The sequence below is a fragment of the Rhinopithecus bieti genome, unplaced genomic scaffold (genome assembly GCF_001698545.2).
Source record: "Rhinopithecus bieti isolate Rb0 unplaced genomic scaffold, ASM169854v2 scaffold_33121, whole genome shotgun sequence".
In the NCBI taxonomy this organism is placed as follows: Eukaryota; Metazoa; Chordata; class Mammalia; order Primates; family Cercopithecidae; genus Rhinopithecus; species Rhinopithecus bieti.
The window spans coordinates 360,799-377,773 of NW_016814090.1; the positions used below are offsets into that span (position 1 = coordinate 360,799).

The 16,975-nt window shown below is 39.0% G+C and overlaps 1 protein-coding gene across 2 annotated transcripts in view; it reads right to left on the reverse strand.

Annotated features, from left to right (window-relative positions):
* WDR48 (WD repeat domain 48) overlaps nt 1-16,975 on the reverse strand; it is a 40,416-nt gene that overhangs the window by 13,970 nt on the left and 9,471 nt on the right. Inside the window, exons 2-8 of one of the 2 annotated variants that reach the window (XM_017849642.1) lie at nt 13,449-13,589; nt 10,779-10,857; nt 10,044-10,126; nt 9,799-9,928; nt 7,791-7,879; nt 6,911-7,012; nt 564-788 (exon numbers count right to left, since the gene is read on the reverse strand). In XM_017849642.1, coding sequence (XP_017705131.1) covers nt 564-788; nt 6,911-7,012; nt 7,791-7,879; nt 9,799-9,928; nt 10,044-10,126; nt 10,779-10,857; nt 13,449-13,589 — 849 coding nt within the window. The remainder of the gene's footprint in view (nt 1-563; nt 789-6,910; nt 7,013-7,790; nt 7,880-9,798; nt 9,929-10,043; nt 10,127-10,778; nt 10,858-13,448; nt 13,590-16,975) is intronic. The other variant, XM_017849643.1, reaches the window with a different exon arrangement.

Below are 16,975 nucleotides of genomic sequence, written 5' to 3' on the forward strand. Positions count from 1 at the left end.
ATCCTGATGGTCAGGGCTGCTCTGAGGCAGTGGTGGTTTGGAGTATGAAGCAGCCTGCTCCCTCTTCTCTTTGAGGAGAGTACTCTTTCACTTCCTTACTCCTGAGACCATGGACACATTTCCTGACCTTCCTCTGCTTTGTCATCTGCTCACAGATAACCTTAACTCCTCATATTTCTCCTCCTAAGGACTGCTCAGGAAAGCCAGGCAAGCTCAGGAGCAAGTATGAGACAATTTCACTACAATCCATCAGTGGGAGAGTCATGCATCACTGATGCACCAAGAAGTCACACTTTCTTCTACAGGTGACTTACAAAACTGTTTAAAAAAAAAAAAAGAAGCAAAACACAAAACTGCCCCAGAGTATCTCATACCGACACTCTTCCATCCAGACAGATGCCTACTTTTCCTTGTCCTGTCAAGTTCTGCTCATGATGGAGTATCTTTTTTATAAACCACCCCCCACCGGCAGTTGAGTCATGTTTTAATATAGCTTTTGCTCTATTTGACTAACACATGTAACAACCTTAATTATAAAACTAAAATATTAATGTATGACATACCTTAAGAACTGGTGCTTTTTCTTCACAAATTAGCACCCGAATGTCAGGGTTTCTTAGGTCTGTACAATAAATCTTCCTGTCCCTTCCACCAGAATACACATGTGTGAAGGCATCATTGACTTGCAGCGCCCAAACACCTTCATCATGGACTCGGTATGTTGCTATACATCTCTGCTGGCCAAGGGACCAAAGGCGAATTGTCCCATCAGAACTGCCAGAAAGGCACTACAAACAAAGAAAGGTAAAGTTAGAACTTGCCACAAAATTCCTGCTTTCTTGTGCTTTGCACCTGACTTCTCCCGAGTCCACATTGTCAAACACACAACTCTAATAACCTGTGTTTCTGCCTCGGATAAAGGCTTGACAACCATGCACCACAGGCTAAAGTGACCTAATTCACTTAATTTGGGGAAAATTACTTATTTTTCCCAAATATGTAATTAGGGTAGTTTTGTTGATCAATTCACTAATCTGTAAGTAAAAGTTTCTTTTCTCCTCATCTCTTTTTCCTAAATAAGTAGTTATGGTTGTTTTGTTGATCAATTCACTCATGTAAATATGCCACGTTGTTGGTGGTAATTTTACATTTAGTCTATAGTTGCCAATAGGGAAAATGGATGGAAGAGAAACTAGATGAATGATACCTATAAATTACGCTTAGAGATACTCCAGCAGGAGAAATCACTGAGCAAGAACTGCCTTTGTCCTCTCTTCCTGGCCACTTGTCGATTTCTGGTCAATCCTGTAGACAAGCCCTATTTGCATAATCTACTAATAAGAGACAGAGTCTGAAAGCAGTGGAAACGAAGGTAGTAGTCTGCACTAGGCCCATGGGTCTCAAAGTGTGGTCCCAGCAGCATCAGAGTCCCCTGGGAACTTGTTAAAATATAAATTATTGGGTCTCATTCAGAGCTAACAAGGCAGAAACTCTGTTGGAACCCAGCAATTGGTGCTTTAACAGGCTCTCCAAGTGATTCTGATGTTCACTATGTTTGACAAACACTGCACTAGGCCAGCAAGCTTTTTGAAGCCCTGGGTTACACCGCTGTCTCATGGCTCTGGACTCCTGATGAGGCCAGGTCTCTTGGATTCTACTGACAGGAGTCAGAAACAAAATCTTGTCTCAGGCTTACCATTCACTCTTTGTGCTGGACAATTTCCATATGAGGAGCCTCAGGTGAGTTAACAATGGCAATTCTGACAATTTCTGATGGCTCAAGAGAGTCAACCACATAGAAGCTGCTGGTATACAAATGAGGGCTGAGTACACTGTGAGTGTGGCGGAAAACAACTGAATTAGACACCCTGCATCCACACTCAGCATGTTACTGTGGTGACTTGCAGAAGAGGATAAATACTTGATTTCCTCGGGAAAAAGAATGGCCCGGAGGAAAAAGCAATTGCTGCTGCTGGAGTATGAAATTAAGTAAGCAAAGAGCTTCAAAGAAGGAAAGACAGTTGTGGTCTTAGAGATTTGGAAGGTGCCCAAATACATGAGGCCTTCAGGAATAAAAATTTACTGGCCTGCCCCATGACTTTAAGGGCCCCTGAGAACTCCAAGCATGTTTAATTAAATGAACACATATTAGGAAACTCCCCCACAAGATGCCAGGAGCATCAGTAGTTTAATAACCTATTCCAGCTAGTTTACAAGGGAACCAAGAAACTAACCAATAAAGAAACTGTCAGCAGTAAGGTTAAAGCAAATCTGCAACATGCGTGAGAGAGAAATATGGCAATCTGATGGCGTAGGGGCCAAGGAGGGGCTCCCCATTCCAGGAAGAGGTGTTATTCTGAGGTGGCAAACTTTCAGTAAAGCTTTGATCCCTCAGATCCTAGACTATGCATCTACAGAGTAAGGTCTGACAACTTAAAGAGGATAAGGAAAGTAAGATATGATGGGTTAGAAATCCTCGTGGCCTGGGGCAACTTGTAACAGGAAAGGATAAGTCCCAACTAAGGGTGCACAGTTGGAAGCAGATAAGGAAACACAGTTGTATCAATGCTGATATAGAACGCAAAGTAATCTCTGATGGTAGTTAGTATTCTAAGACTACAGAAAAGCAGGCCCCCCAACAAAACAACCACTTTAATCAATATTGTGAAAATGGCCATACTGCCTAAGGTAATTTATAGATTCAATGCCATCCCCATTAAGCTACTAATGACTTTCTTCACAGAATTGGAAAAAACTGCTTTAAAGTTCATATGGAACCAAAAAAGACCCCACATTGCCAAGACAATCCTAAGCCAAAAGAACAAAGCTGGAGGCATCACACTACCTGACTTCAAACTACACTACAAAGCTACAGTAACCAAAACAGCATGGTTCTGGTACCAAAACAGAGATATAGACCAATGGAACAGAACAGAGCCCTCAGAAATAATACCACACATCTATAACCATCTGATCTTTGACAAACCTGACAAAAACAAGAAATGGGGAAAGGATTCCCTATTTAATAAATGGTGCTGGGAAAATTGGCTAGCCATAAGTAGAAAGCTGAAACTGGATCCTTTCCTTACTCCTTATACGAAGATTAATTCAAGATGGATTAGAGACTTAAATGTTAGACCTAATACCATAAAAACCCTAGAAGAAAATCTAGGTAGTACCATTCAGGACATAGGCATGGGCAAGGACTTCATGTCTAAAACACCAAAAGCAACGGCAGCAAAAGCCAAAATTGACAAATGGGATCTAATTAAACTAAAGAGCTTCTGCACAGCAAAAGAAACTACCATCAGAGTGAACAGGCAACCTACAGAATGGGAGAAAATTTTTGCAATCTACTCATCTGACAAAGGGCTAATATCCAGAATCTACAAAGAACTCAAACAAATATACAAGAAAAAAACAAACAACCCCATCAAAAAGTGGGCAAAGGATATGAACAGACATTTCTCAAAAGAAGACATTCATACAGCCAACAGACACATGAAAAAATGCTCATCATCACTGGCCATCAGAGAAATGCAAATCAAAACCACAATGAGATACCATCTCACACCAGTTAGAATGGCAATCATTAAAAAGTCAGGAAACAACAGGTGCTGGAGAGGATGTGGAGAAATAGGAACACATTTACACTGTTAGTGGGGCTGTAAACTAGTTCAACCATTGTGGAAACAGTGTGGCGATTCCTCAAGGATCTAGAACTAGAAATACCATTTGACCCAGCCATCCCATTACTGGGGATATACCCAAAGGATTATAAGTCATGCTGCTATAAAGACACATGCACACATATGTTTATTATGGCACTATTCATAATAGCAAAGACTTGGAATCAACTCAAATGTCCATCAGTGACAGACTGGATTAAGAAAATGTGGCACATATACACCATGGAATACTATGCAGCCATAAAAAAGGATAAGTTTGTGTCCTTTGTAGGGACATGGAAGCAGCTGGAAACCATCATTCCCAGCAAACTATCACAAGAACAGAAAACCAAATACCGCATGTTCTCACTCATAGGTGAGAAGTGAACAATGAGATCACTTGGACACAGGAAGGGGATCATCACACACCGGGTCCTATTGTGGGGACGCGGGGAGTGGGGAGGGATAGCATTATGAGATATACCTAATGTAGATGATGAGTTGATGGGTGCAGCACACCAACATGGTACATGTATACATATGTAACAAACCTGCATGTTGTGAACATGTACCCTAGAACTTAAATTTAAAAAAAAAAAAAAAGTACAAAAATAGAAAAAAAAAAGTATTACGTTGGCCAACTTCTTTGCAGTATTTGGTAGTATGATTAAAGAATGTCCTGTTTTATAGGAATTCTAGTGCCTGAGATCTTGTAGGAGTTGGAGGAGTCATCAAAACATTTCCACTGCCTCCATCCTTCACTAGATAAACATAGATAAACATGAAGATGTTCATTATAAGGTAACTCCTAGGACAAGGACAGAATGTCCTTCAATGATTCTGCTAAATCAGATTTAGTGGAATAGGGTCTGTAGCCCTAATCAGGTGCTCTTTGTTTCTGTCAATGAAGACAGGAATTACTGAGGCCAAGTTGCTGCCGACCAACAGGAGTGTTCCTGGGATGGTCACTAACACACAATCTCAAGTGCCAGCAGAGATCAGCCAAGTAGACGAGGTAAGTTGAGGCAATAAGTGGCCTGATGCTCTGAGACCCTCAGACCCATAAGCTAGGATCAGCAGACTTGTATTACCAAAAGAACCCTGTGAGTGACATACAAGGACATGACTGACTCGAATCAAGATGGCAGGCTGTCCCCAGCTCCTCAAGCAATTAACTGCCTGAGTAAAAGGAATAAAAAGATAGGTGGCTCTGCCCAATAACGTGAGCACCAATCAAAGCAACTGCAATGCTGACCTCTTTACAGGCAGAACTCCCTTAGGGAGAACCTCAAATAAATTTGGTAAATAAGAATCTTACTCTACAACAAAAGAATGAGGCAACAGGCAGATGTTCATGGGATTCATTGGCCTATAACATATATATCTTACTGCCAGTTCCTGACTCAACAAAGTCACCAGATACCCTATATTATAAGCTCACAGGGCAATTTAGCAGGATGCAATATAAACTTTGGCCCAGTAACTGATAACCACCTCTTCCATATTACAAGAATTCAAGAATCTGTAAGTAGAAGTTTCTTTTTTCCGCACCTCATTTTTCCAAATAAGTAATTATAGTTTTTTGCTGGTCAATTCATTAATCAGTAAGAGTTTCTTTTTTCCTCACCTCTTTTTCCCAAATAAGCAGTTATTACGGTTTGTTGATCAATTCACTAACGTAAATATGCTAGGTTGTTGGTGGTAATTTTACACTTAGTCCATAGTTGCCAATAAGGAAAATGGATAGAAGAGAAACTAGATGAAGAATGATACCTATAAAGTATACACTCTGAGACTAACAGGCAGTTTTTAAAGTAGAACCACAATATTACCTCTGCTTACAATAAATGTAGCTGACTTCAGATGAAGTACATTTCTAACTGTACATGTGATACTTAAATCATCTTTTATAAAAGCACATTCATAACTGCATAGATAGAAAACAAGAGATGGAATAGACAGGTAGAGCTTTAGAAGGTCTGCCAGCCCCCTTCTGGAAACCATGGAGATGATATGATCCAGCCCAATCCTGGCAAAGCTAACTAAAGACACATGGGCAACCATCTCAATTGCAGCCTTGCAGCTACACTGCAAAACAGTGAGGAGCTGACTCCACTGGGCTTCTTACACTCACATGAAAATGAGGTCACAAAGGAACTTGAGAGCTCTAGAAAATGCCCTGGCTTACAGTCAAGAAAGTACTTACTATTAACACATGTATATACACACAAACACACTCTCACCAACTATATATTATGATCCTCACTTTGCAGATAAGCAAATTAAGGACTAAAGTGAAATCTTATCCTCAAGGTCACACAGTACATCAAGATTCTTCACATTTCCAAAGACCTCCACAGGTATCTTTAAGTCTTTCTTTTCCTGGTTCTGAAAAATGATTTCCTACCTTAGACTAGTTTCCAAACCTTCTGTTCACTTCTGGAGGCAACGGTTTCTCTGATTAATCTCTAAAGCAATTTCTGTCTTAACTTCCACAGGAAAAGAAACTGATGGTGTTTCTCACCTCATCATCTTTCTACTAGCCCTTTTCTAACCCTATCACAATCAATTCCAGTTATCTCTCACTTACCACTGCACTCTGAAAAAAAATGGCTGAGGGAGTCAAGGGTACATGGTAGATGTATGTCATACCCACAAGATGATGGCTTTTGTTTTTTATTATCTACATTGATGAAATAGTATTTTCCACTGCTACAGAACAGAATTGTGATTATAATTCACAAATTACGTGGCCAATAGACCTAATGTATAACAGTACCAAAATGCTTTTCTTTGAAATGTTCACCCTGAGCATTATCTTAGAAAACTAAATTTATCAACTGTATCTACATAGTCAACTGACAAAATGTGCCCCAAAGTCAGATCCACTGAGAAAATTTTCCACTTAATACATTGGCAAAAAGCATTTGATATCAAAGCTTCCTTTTGCTTTACACAGGTAACATTTTTAGTTATTTTAGCCTCTATGCACCATAAATGCATATACTCATTTGCATTAGAATTATTCTAAGGAAATTCTTTGTTCGGTTTTTAAAAGTGATGCAAATAGAATAGTTTTTAAATGTAGCTTATATGTGCAATTTAGTATTTTAAAATTTTTTAATTAGACCACAATTGATAGTAAGTGTGGCTTTTGGTTCAAATCAACCTATACAATAGTATACAAAGTGCGGAAATTTCCAACAAGGCTATTAGATAAACACCCAAATGAAACTGCATACTTGCGTGCCATCTCTGTTTAACAGCAATGCTTTCACATTATCCGTGTGCCCTTTAAGCTTCATTAGTTTTGCACATGTTCTTGGATCCCATACCCTTAACACCTGTGAATTTTAATAGAATATTACACAAACTAAATATATCAGTATCAAATTTAAATAACAGACAACTCTCATCAGGCAAATGATAACCATTAAGTTCTGAGAAGGCAATACTGCTTCTGCCAATGGACACTGTCTAAGCCTCCCAACCTCAGGGAATTGGGTCTTTCAAACATCAAAAATGCACAGCCTCTTTATCTTGTCACTATACACACAACAGTTATAGTTTTACCTATTCAAATAAAACCTTTTGTTTAGCACCCACTAGGCAAAACCACTGTCTATATATTTAATAATTACACAGATTAAATTATTTTTGTTTCTTTATTTTCTAATATTCAAAACACCCTTTAAGCTCCCCCTGATCCAGTCACAGGGGCTCTCACGCCTGTAATCTCAGCACTCTGGAAGGCTGAGGCAGGTGAATTGCTTGCATTAAGGAATTGGAGACCAGCCTGGGCAACATGGCGAAACCCTGTCTCTATCAAAAATATACAAAAATTAGCCATATGGGGCAAGGTGTGGCCTGATGAGCGTGATGGTGTGTGCCTGGGGTCCCAGCTACTCAGGAGATTGAGGTGGAAGGATCGCTAAAGCCTCAGAAGTCCAGGATCATGATGCCACTGCACTCCAGCCTGGGTGACAGAGTGAGACCCAGTCTCTAAATAAATAAATATAAAGAAGCTAATCGTAAAATACCTGCTTAAATAATAGGAGACAAGTTATGTGAAAAATAATTAAAAAAAAAAAAAAAAAAAAGAAGAAATAAGCTCCTCCTTACCTTTTCAGTGGACCCTGATACAATGATTGTTCCCAGTTGATTCATGGCCAGGCTATAAATGGAATCTTTGTTTCCACTTAAAGAAGAAGCTATTGAGGATAAATGGAACTAAATGTTAACAAGATCATCAGCCATTTAGTAACTAGTCAGCAAAACTTCAAGTTTAATTATTCAATTTAGAAAATCTTATAAGTACTCTAAGTAAAAGAAATCTACCTATAATGGAGATAATTCTAAACAGTATTATTATCAAAATGTACATATTTTCTGGATTTGAATATACACAAATGCTCAATAAATATCTGATAAATTGCAGTGCCACTGAAAAGCTATCCACTTAAATGACATATGTTTAAAGCAAAAAATGTGCCATAAATACGAAAAAAAGTTCAATTTCAGTTTTTTTCAAACACAAATCAAACCAAAAATACTGTTTCATACACCAAGACAAAAAACAAGGTAATACTTGATTCTAAAAAGAAAACAGTACAATGGAACTCTCATACATTACTTATGTGAAGTATGTGGTACAACCTTTCAGGAAGGAATTCAGACAATATATAGCAAAAATTATGTTCATGCTCTCAGTATCACTGAAGTGAAAAAAACTGCATGTGAAACTGTCTATATAGTATGATTCCAATTTTACAAACAAATATATTAAAAAGTTGGAGTAAATAAGTTAATACATGTAGTGTTTAGAAAAATGTCTACTTGTAGCAAGTACTCAATACATGTTAGCCATTAGTGTTATTTTTATTATTACATATTAAAAAAAAAGTGTGATATCCTCTCTAAACAACTCTAAGCAAGATGTATCTATAGCAGAATCTGTATCCACTAAGCCTGGGCCCTGACCTCGTGACAATCTGCTTCTTTTTTTTGCTTTGTTCCCGCCCATTAGTGTCTCTTTGAGGCAGGCCTTACAGCCAGACTTAAAATCTAATGATGTATCATGACAGCCCCTAACAGGGACCAGCTGATGAATCAGAGATAATGTACAGGTGAAAAATCAAGAACAAGGGAAATAGAATGTTGAGACCTTCACATATTTCCTGGGAAACAAGGCAAAATAACAATCAAGAGATTATAAACACCAGTCTCCCAACTTGCCCTTCTTGGCACATACTATGCTATATTAGTACAAGTGTATTGTCTATGTCAATGTGAACACTCCACAGAGTCATTATAAAATGGATCTATAATGTAGGGATCCAGAGAGTGCAGGCCCATGTCTTCAATGTAGACTTTCCAGGTCAGGCCTCGCCAAAAATGTGCTCCTAATAGTCCCTTCTGAAACTTGGCCTGGAGGACTCTAGTAGGTTGGACCAAGCATGAAGCTCAATTTCAATCCAGACTTGTATGAGCCTGACTTGGTAGTCTGAGATCTCTTAGCTGATGAAGTATCCATGCTGTGAACATCTCTGGATTGCCTCTAGAAGCACTCTACCCTTCTGGCTCCTCTGGAATTGGCTCGATTTCTCAGGGCTGCTCTAAAAGGCAGAAAATTGAATAAACTGGCACTGGAAAACTTTTCTTTCTTTCTCTTGGGTACTTTTCATCTTGGCTATTAACTCAAAAGCTGTTAATATATATTAACACTTTAAAAGGTCAGAAAGCCGCCTACTTTGTCAGATAATCACCACCTCCTTCAATAATACCTGCTGAGTGTATGGATTTGGACCAGAGAATGCTGTGGGAGACACAAAGTAGTAAGACAGTCTTCTCTACCCTGTAGCGACTTACATTTTAGCTAGGGAGCTAAGGCATGCACATGTACAAAAAATAACCAGGTTATACCTGGAGAAGTTACCATTTTCAGACTGCAGTGAGGAACTAGCTCCTTGTTGTTCAATCATACTCTTGGGGGCTAGAACGCTGTAGGTAGAAGCACTCTCAAAATATGAACCACTGTCTTGATGCAAACCTATCAAAAATGTTTTATAAACCATTCTTTATTTATGTTAACTTGGATCACTTTCAAAGAAGTTTCTTTTAAACACCTTACTTGTGACAGTGTTATTTGAGGCAGTCAGTGCTGTTAGAGTATTCACATCCCAAAGGAATATTTGTCTGTCCAACCCAGCGGATGCTACTAGTTCTTTATCCTTGGCATATGCTAAGGCCTTTACGTAATCCTGCAAATAGAACAGACATACTATGATCTTTCTGTAGATCAGTAATAAAATAAGCCACACAAAGTACTGAGATCCCAATATTACAGTAAAGACACTGAGAACTGTATTGTTTTACCTTATGTGTCCTTAATGTTGACATGCAAAATCCCTTATGTGCATTCCATACTTTTACTGTCGTGTCAGAAGAAGCAGATATCACTAGAAGAAGCAAAGAATTAACAAACTCCTTAGTAGTATGACTTACAACTATGAAAACTTATCTTACAACAATGTAACATTATTTCAAACTAACCTGTTCTCTCTCTCACACACACAAACACACCTAAAAGCTCTTTCTAGAACCTACTGTATACTGCTTCAATTTTTTAAAATCTCAAGACATATGTTTAAAGAAAAAATATATTTTTAAAACAAGCAGTGCAAACATTTTTAATCTTCCAGTTGAAGGCTCAACTAATGTGATTGAGAAAAATTCCTGTAGCTCAGACTGCAAAACCAAGGCATGGATCTCACCAAAACAAGAACAAAAAGAGGTATTAATAAAGCTAAAAGAAGAATACATGAGTCTATATACAGTTCAAATCAAGACAAAACTACCCTTTGGTGTTCAGAAGACAGAAGAGCAGTTACCTTGGGGCAAGGGGGAATAACTGAAAGGGTGGCAAAGGGTGGCACAAGGAGGCTTCTAGTAATATTCTGTTTCTTGATTTGGGTATTCACTTTCTAAAATTGTGTTGAACTGCCATCTCGAACTGTGTGTACTTTTCTGTATGTATATTTCAATAAAAAAGCTTATATAAAAAATAAAAAATATATCAGAAGCCCAATAATAATCCGAAGAAATACTTACATGTTTTCCCATTACAACAGAGTACAATGTCGTTTACCCAATCCGTATGGTGTTCCATAGATGCTATATATGGATCTTGCTGAAATTAAAAGAAAAATCATAAGAGTTTATATGAGAGAATGAAATATATTACGAATGATAAATATGGTTAAATTCTTCAATTAATGTGACACACTGCTCTAGGCATTAAAACTAACACCTGAATTATGAGTAGAATCTCACCAAATAGGTGATGCCTCCAGATAACAGATGTAAACAGTTTTGTTTCAGGATAGTTTTACTCTTACTGAAAGCTTAGGTTTCCAGGATAAATACTTCCTTTTTTTTTTTGCCTTGTGAAAGTGAAGGCAACAAGCTCTGGACTAAGCACTGTGTGTGACATAAAATCCTCTAAAAAGGGTTCACTAGAAAGGACAGGGCTTGCAGGAATCTGTAGGCTGTGGGGATTTGAATGAGTGGTGGTGAAGGTTCAACAGCAGACAGCAGGGGTGGCAATGAGTCTGATGAGTGTGGGAAGGAGCCTGGTCTGAATGCAGAGGGAGATAAACACCTCTGCTTTCAGCTTCCTGCTGTTGGGTTCACCTTCTGAATTAAATGTTTTCCTCATGGTACCTATAGTCCTTCAGAGACAAAATGAAACCCAATGGCTGAGAAAGAAACCCATGTCACCATTTCAATTAGGTAATTCAAGATTCTACTTCTCTTACCTGGCTTAATAATCGGCAGAGGACTTTTAAAGAACAGTATTTAGTTACATCCTACACCTAAAACAGGCAAGTTTGAGACACTTTATGGGCAAACAGAACAGCTCTGTACAAGTCTGTTTGACAAATAATGCTATTCAATCTTGTCATAAAAGGAAGACCAGAAAAAAGATGTTTGGGGCAGGACAGGCAGATTTCCAGATTCTTCAGGTTAGTTCTTATGGGTATTTTTCTTAATTTGTTTGAAATACTGTGAATTCTCAGAAAGGAGACATCCCAATTCAAATGTAAGTACCAAAAAGCATTTCAAAACCAAACATAGTTTTCTTACTTTTCATGCTTTTGACATTTGGCCACCACTGCTTCCATTGGCTAAAGAATTCAAAGCCTGCCAGACTGAAGTTCTACGCACATAAAGTAGTGGTTCTTTTTCTGAACTGAGTATCAGATTTGTAAAACTTGCTAAAAATACACAGACTGTTAAAAATACAAGGCCTAGCACTAGGGTTTTCAAGTTGGGTTGGGTGCTAATTCTCTGTCACTTACTAGCCACTGAACCATGGGTTCCTCTGAGCCCATTTTCCCACCTATGAAAATGGATCTGGCTGAGTGCAGTGGCTCACACCCACAATCCCAGCACCTTGGGAGACAGAGGCAGGTGATCACCTGAGTCTAGGAGTTCAAGACCAGCCTGACCAATATGGTGAAACCCTGTTTCTACTAAAATTATAAAAAGCAGCCAAACGTGGTGGCATGTGCCTGTAGTTCCAGCTACTCGGGAGGCTGAGGCAGGAAAATTGCTTGAACCCAGAAGGCAGAGGTTGCAGTGAGCCAAGATCGTGCCACTGCACTCCAGCCTGGGTGACAGACGAGACTCCGTCTCAAAAAAAAAAAAAAAAGAAAAATGGATCCTAATAGATACCTTGAGGGACACTGAAAATTAAACTCACTTTGGATATGAAAATGCAAAGAGCGTCTGGCACATACTTAGAAGATCAATAAAGGCTCTTCTTTTCTTCCCTCTTTCTTCTTTTCTAAGTCATTCACAATATAAGTGTTCTAACAAAATACTAAAAGGGCTCCTTCCCATTTGCCTGGGGATTTATCTTTATATATATTTAAATCCTGTTCCCTGCTTAAGAAAGGGAAATCTTTGAAGGGCAGCAAGTTGTCTTCATAGTTTTAACACCAATTTTATATTACCTTTATTTATTTGGGACAAGGTCTGTTGCCTAAGCTGGAATGCGGTGGTGTGATCGTGGCTCACTGCAGCCTCAACCTCCCATACTCAATCAAGTGATCCTCCCACCTCAGCTTCCCGAGCAGCTGGAACTACAGGTGTGTGCCACCATGCCCAGCTAATTTTTAAATTTTTTTGGCAGAGATGGGGTATTGTCACATTGCCCAGGCTGGTCTTGAACTCCTGGACTCAAGGAATCCTTTCACCTTGGCCTCCCAAATTGTTGGGATTACAGGCGTGAGCCACCGTGCCCAGCCTAATCTTGTATTATCTAATTAGGCCCTGTGGGGTTTGTGAGGACCTTAATTACTTTTAAATGAGGAAAATAAAATATTTTTAAGATTAATTATAAATGTAAAAGAATATTCAATCTTTTTTTAGTAAGGTTACCAGGAGGTTTTTGGGGAACATATTTAAAGGAGAAAAATTAATTGTTGAAAGTAATCCCCCTACTAGCCAAATCACTTTGTTCCTTTGTGGCAAAGAACTCTTAAGGCAAACTTAGTTTAGGGAGTCCTTGTCTTAGCTAAAACACTTCTGAAACTTTCCTAGGTACGGTTTTTCTCAGAGACTTACAGAATTCTGGTTGCGATGTATTTATAGAGTGTACCTAATAACTCAGTATTCAGAGAGATTAAATCTGAAACTGTGAAAGAGGTGTCGTATTACACAGCGAAAGCCATTTGCACAAAATTTGCTGGGTACAGATTTTAATCCCTGCATTACCTTGTGCTGATTGACACTCCATATTCTTATGATAGAGTCTCGACCGGCTGTGAAAAGTCTATTTAGTGCTGGATCCAGCTGCAGGGCATTGACTCCATTTCGGTTGTACTTCTCTACTTCATCTCGAATAACATAGGAAACCTGACAAATATGTCAACATATGCTTTTTATAAAGTTAGAAGCCATGCAGTAATAAAATATAGTCTACTAGTGGCCAATCTGAAACAGAAAATCCTATGTTTTCCAATATGTACTTTTTCAATCCAATACAAATTTAATTTTAATTTTATTCCTTAAAGACTAAAGGGCTGAAGAGAATGATGCTATCAATGATAGCCTAGTCCAACTCCTTTCCCACTCTTTAACACATTTTTCACAAAGCAGCTAGAGTAATTATTTAAAAATGTATCTTAACTCTGCTCAAAAACCTCCAGTTCCTGACTACTAGACTCATGATTGGGTGTAAATCCTTAACATGGTCTCAAGTGCCCTGTTTGTCTTTCTGGCCACTCATCTGTGCTCCAGGTTCTGGTGCACATTGTGCTGCCAGACCATCACACATGCCGGTCCTCTCTGTTTGGAAGCTCTTCCTCCCACCTGTTTTGCTAACTCTTGTTGCAGCCTTCAGGTTTCCATTTAAACAATACTTCCTTTAGAAGGCCTTCCCCGACTTGGCAAGCAAAAGGAGGTTTTGAGCTCCTATCACATACTAATAACCTTTTTCTTCAGGGCATTTTTCTCTACTTTGTTACTGTTGGTGACCTCTGCCTGTTCCTTGTGAAAACAGAGGATCAACTGAAAACAATTACTCCTAAGAAAAAGTCAATAAGCTGGCTGGCAGCCAGAAGTAAAACTTTCTAATGTAATGAAATCACCAGTTAAAAATTAACTCAAGATGGATTAAAGACTTAAACGTTAAGACTTAAAATCGGCCGGGCGCGGTGGCTCAAGCCTGTAATCCTAGCACTTTGGGAGGCCGAGACGGGCGGATCACGAGGTCAGGAGATCCAGACCCTCCTGGCTAACACGGTGAAACCCCGTCTCTACAAAAAAAAAATCCAGAAAACTAGCCGGGCGACGGTGGTGGGCGCCTGTGTCCAGCTACTTCGGGAGGCTGAGGCACGGAACATGGGACTAAAACCCCGGGGGGGGAGCTGTGCAGTGGGGGAGCTGAGATACGACACTGCACTCCCAGCTCTGAGGTGGCAGAGCGGAGACTCCGGTCTCAAAAAAAAAAAAAAAAAAAAAAAAAAAAGACTTAAATCATAAAAACCCTAGAAGAAAAACCTAGGCAATATCTCAGACAACAACAGGCACGGCAAGGACTTCATCACTAAAACACCAAGTCAATCACAATTAAAAGGCCCAAATTACAAAGGGGGATCTGATTATAATTAACTAAGAGCTTCTGCACAGCAAAAAGAAAACATACCATCAGGTGAATAGGCAACCTACAGAATGGGGAGAAATTTTTGCATCTTACCCATCTGACAAAGGGCTAATATATCCAGAATCTACAAAGAACTTAACCAAATGTACAAGAAAAAAAAAAAACCCATCAAAAAGGGGCAAAGGATTTATGAACAGACGTCTTCTCTAATAAGATAAGACATATTTATGCATGCCAACAGTACACTACATGAAAAAAATCACTCACTCATCACTAGGTCCATCAGAGAAATGCAAATCAAAACCACAATAAGATACCCATCTTCATCGACAGTTTAGTAGTGGCAATCATTAAAAAGTCAGGAAACAACAGATCTGGAGAGGATGTGCGAGAAAATAGGAACGCTTTTTACACTGTTGTGGAGTGTAAAGTAAGTTCAACCACTGTGGAAGACAGATGTGGTGACTTCCTCAGAGATTCTAGAACCAGAAATACCATTTTGACTCGCCTCGATCCCATTACTGGGTATATACCCAAAGGATTATAATCATTCCTACTATAAAGACACCGGCACATATACTGTTTATTGCAGCACTATTCACAATAGCAAAGACTTGGAACCACCAAACTGTCCTAATGATAGACCCTGAACTTTAAGAAAATGTGCACATATACACCATGGAACACTATGCAGCCATAAAAGAGGGAGGAGGTTCATGTCCTTTGCAGGGACATGGATGAAGCTGGAAACCATCATTCTCAGGCAAACTATCACAAAGGACAGAAAACAAACCACCACATCTTCTCACTCCTAAGTGGGAGTTGAACAATGAGAACACACGGACACAGGGCAGGGAACATCACACACCGGGGCATGTCGGGGTGTGGGAAGGGTTGGGGGAGGGATAGCATTAGGAGAAATACCTAATGTAAATGACGAGTTGATGGGTGCAACAAACCAACATGGCACATGTATACCTATGTAACAAACCTGCATGTTGTGCACATGTACCCTAGAACTTAAAGTATAATAATAAAAAAATTATCTAAAGTAAAAGTAACTATAGTGATTCCTTTAGGAACAATTATATCCTTTCTCCACATCTTATACCAAAAATGAACTTTTCTATGAATTAAAGACTGAAATTTAATAACCATAAAAATAATTTTGTATTTATTTTTTGAGAGAATCTCGCTCTGTCACCCAGGCTGGAGTGCAGTGGCCCGATCTTAGCTTACTACATCCTTTACCTCCCGGGTTCAAGCAATGCCTCAGCCTCCTGAGTAGCTGGGATTACAGGCATGTGCCACCGTGCCCAGCTGATTTTTACATGTTTAGTAGAGATAGCGGTTTCACCATGTTGGCCAGGCTGGTCTTGAACTCCTGGCCTCAAGTGGTCCACCTGCCTCAGCCTCCCAAAGTGCTGGGATTACAGGCGTGAGCCACTGCACCTGGCCAGCATAAAAATAATTTTTGAAAGACGGGTGAATAATTACATAGTCCCTTGGCAGAGAAAACTCTTCCAACATGCCAAGAAAGATGGTAATCTTTACGAAGGAAAAGAACAATGGTGATCTGGCCAAATGCAAGTCAAAACCTTTTCTGTGTACAAGAATGTTCACAGCATTGTGCCATTCACAATAATGCCACAAAAGTAAACAACCCAAATATCCATCAACTGACAAAACAAACAACCCAAATATCCATCAACTGACAAAACAAAACGAAACTGACAAACAAAATATATATACACACATATACACATATATATACACAGATATATACAGATATACATATACACACACACATATATATACTGTACTGACACATGTTATAACATGGATGAACTCTGAAAATATGCTAAGTGAAAGAAGCCACATATTTTACAGCAGGCCACATATTCTATAACTCTATTTATATATAATGTCTAGGATAGACAAATCCACAGAGAAAGTAGATTAGTAATTGCCAGGGGATTGAAGGAGGAAAAACTAAAAAGTGGGGAGTGATTGCTAATGAACGTAGAGTAATTAAACATTCTGGAGTTAACTGACCAATAAACAAGTTTCTGAATATATAAAAAAGTCACTGAATTGTACATTTTGAAAGGGTGCACTCTATGGTATGTGAATTTTA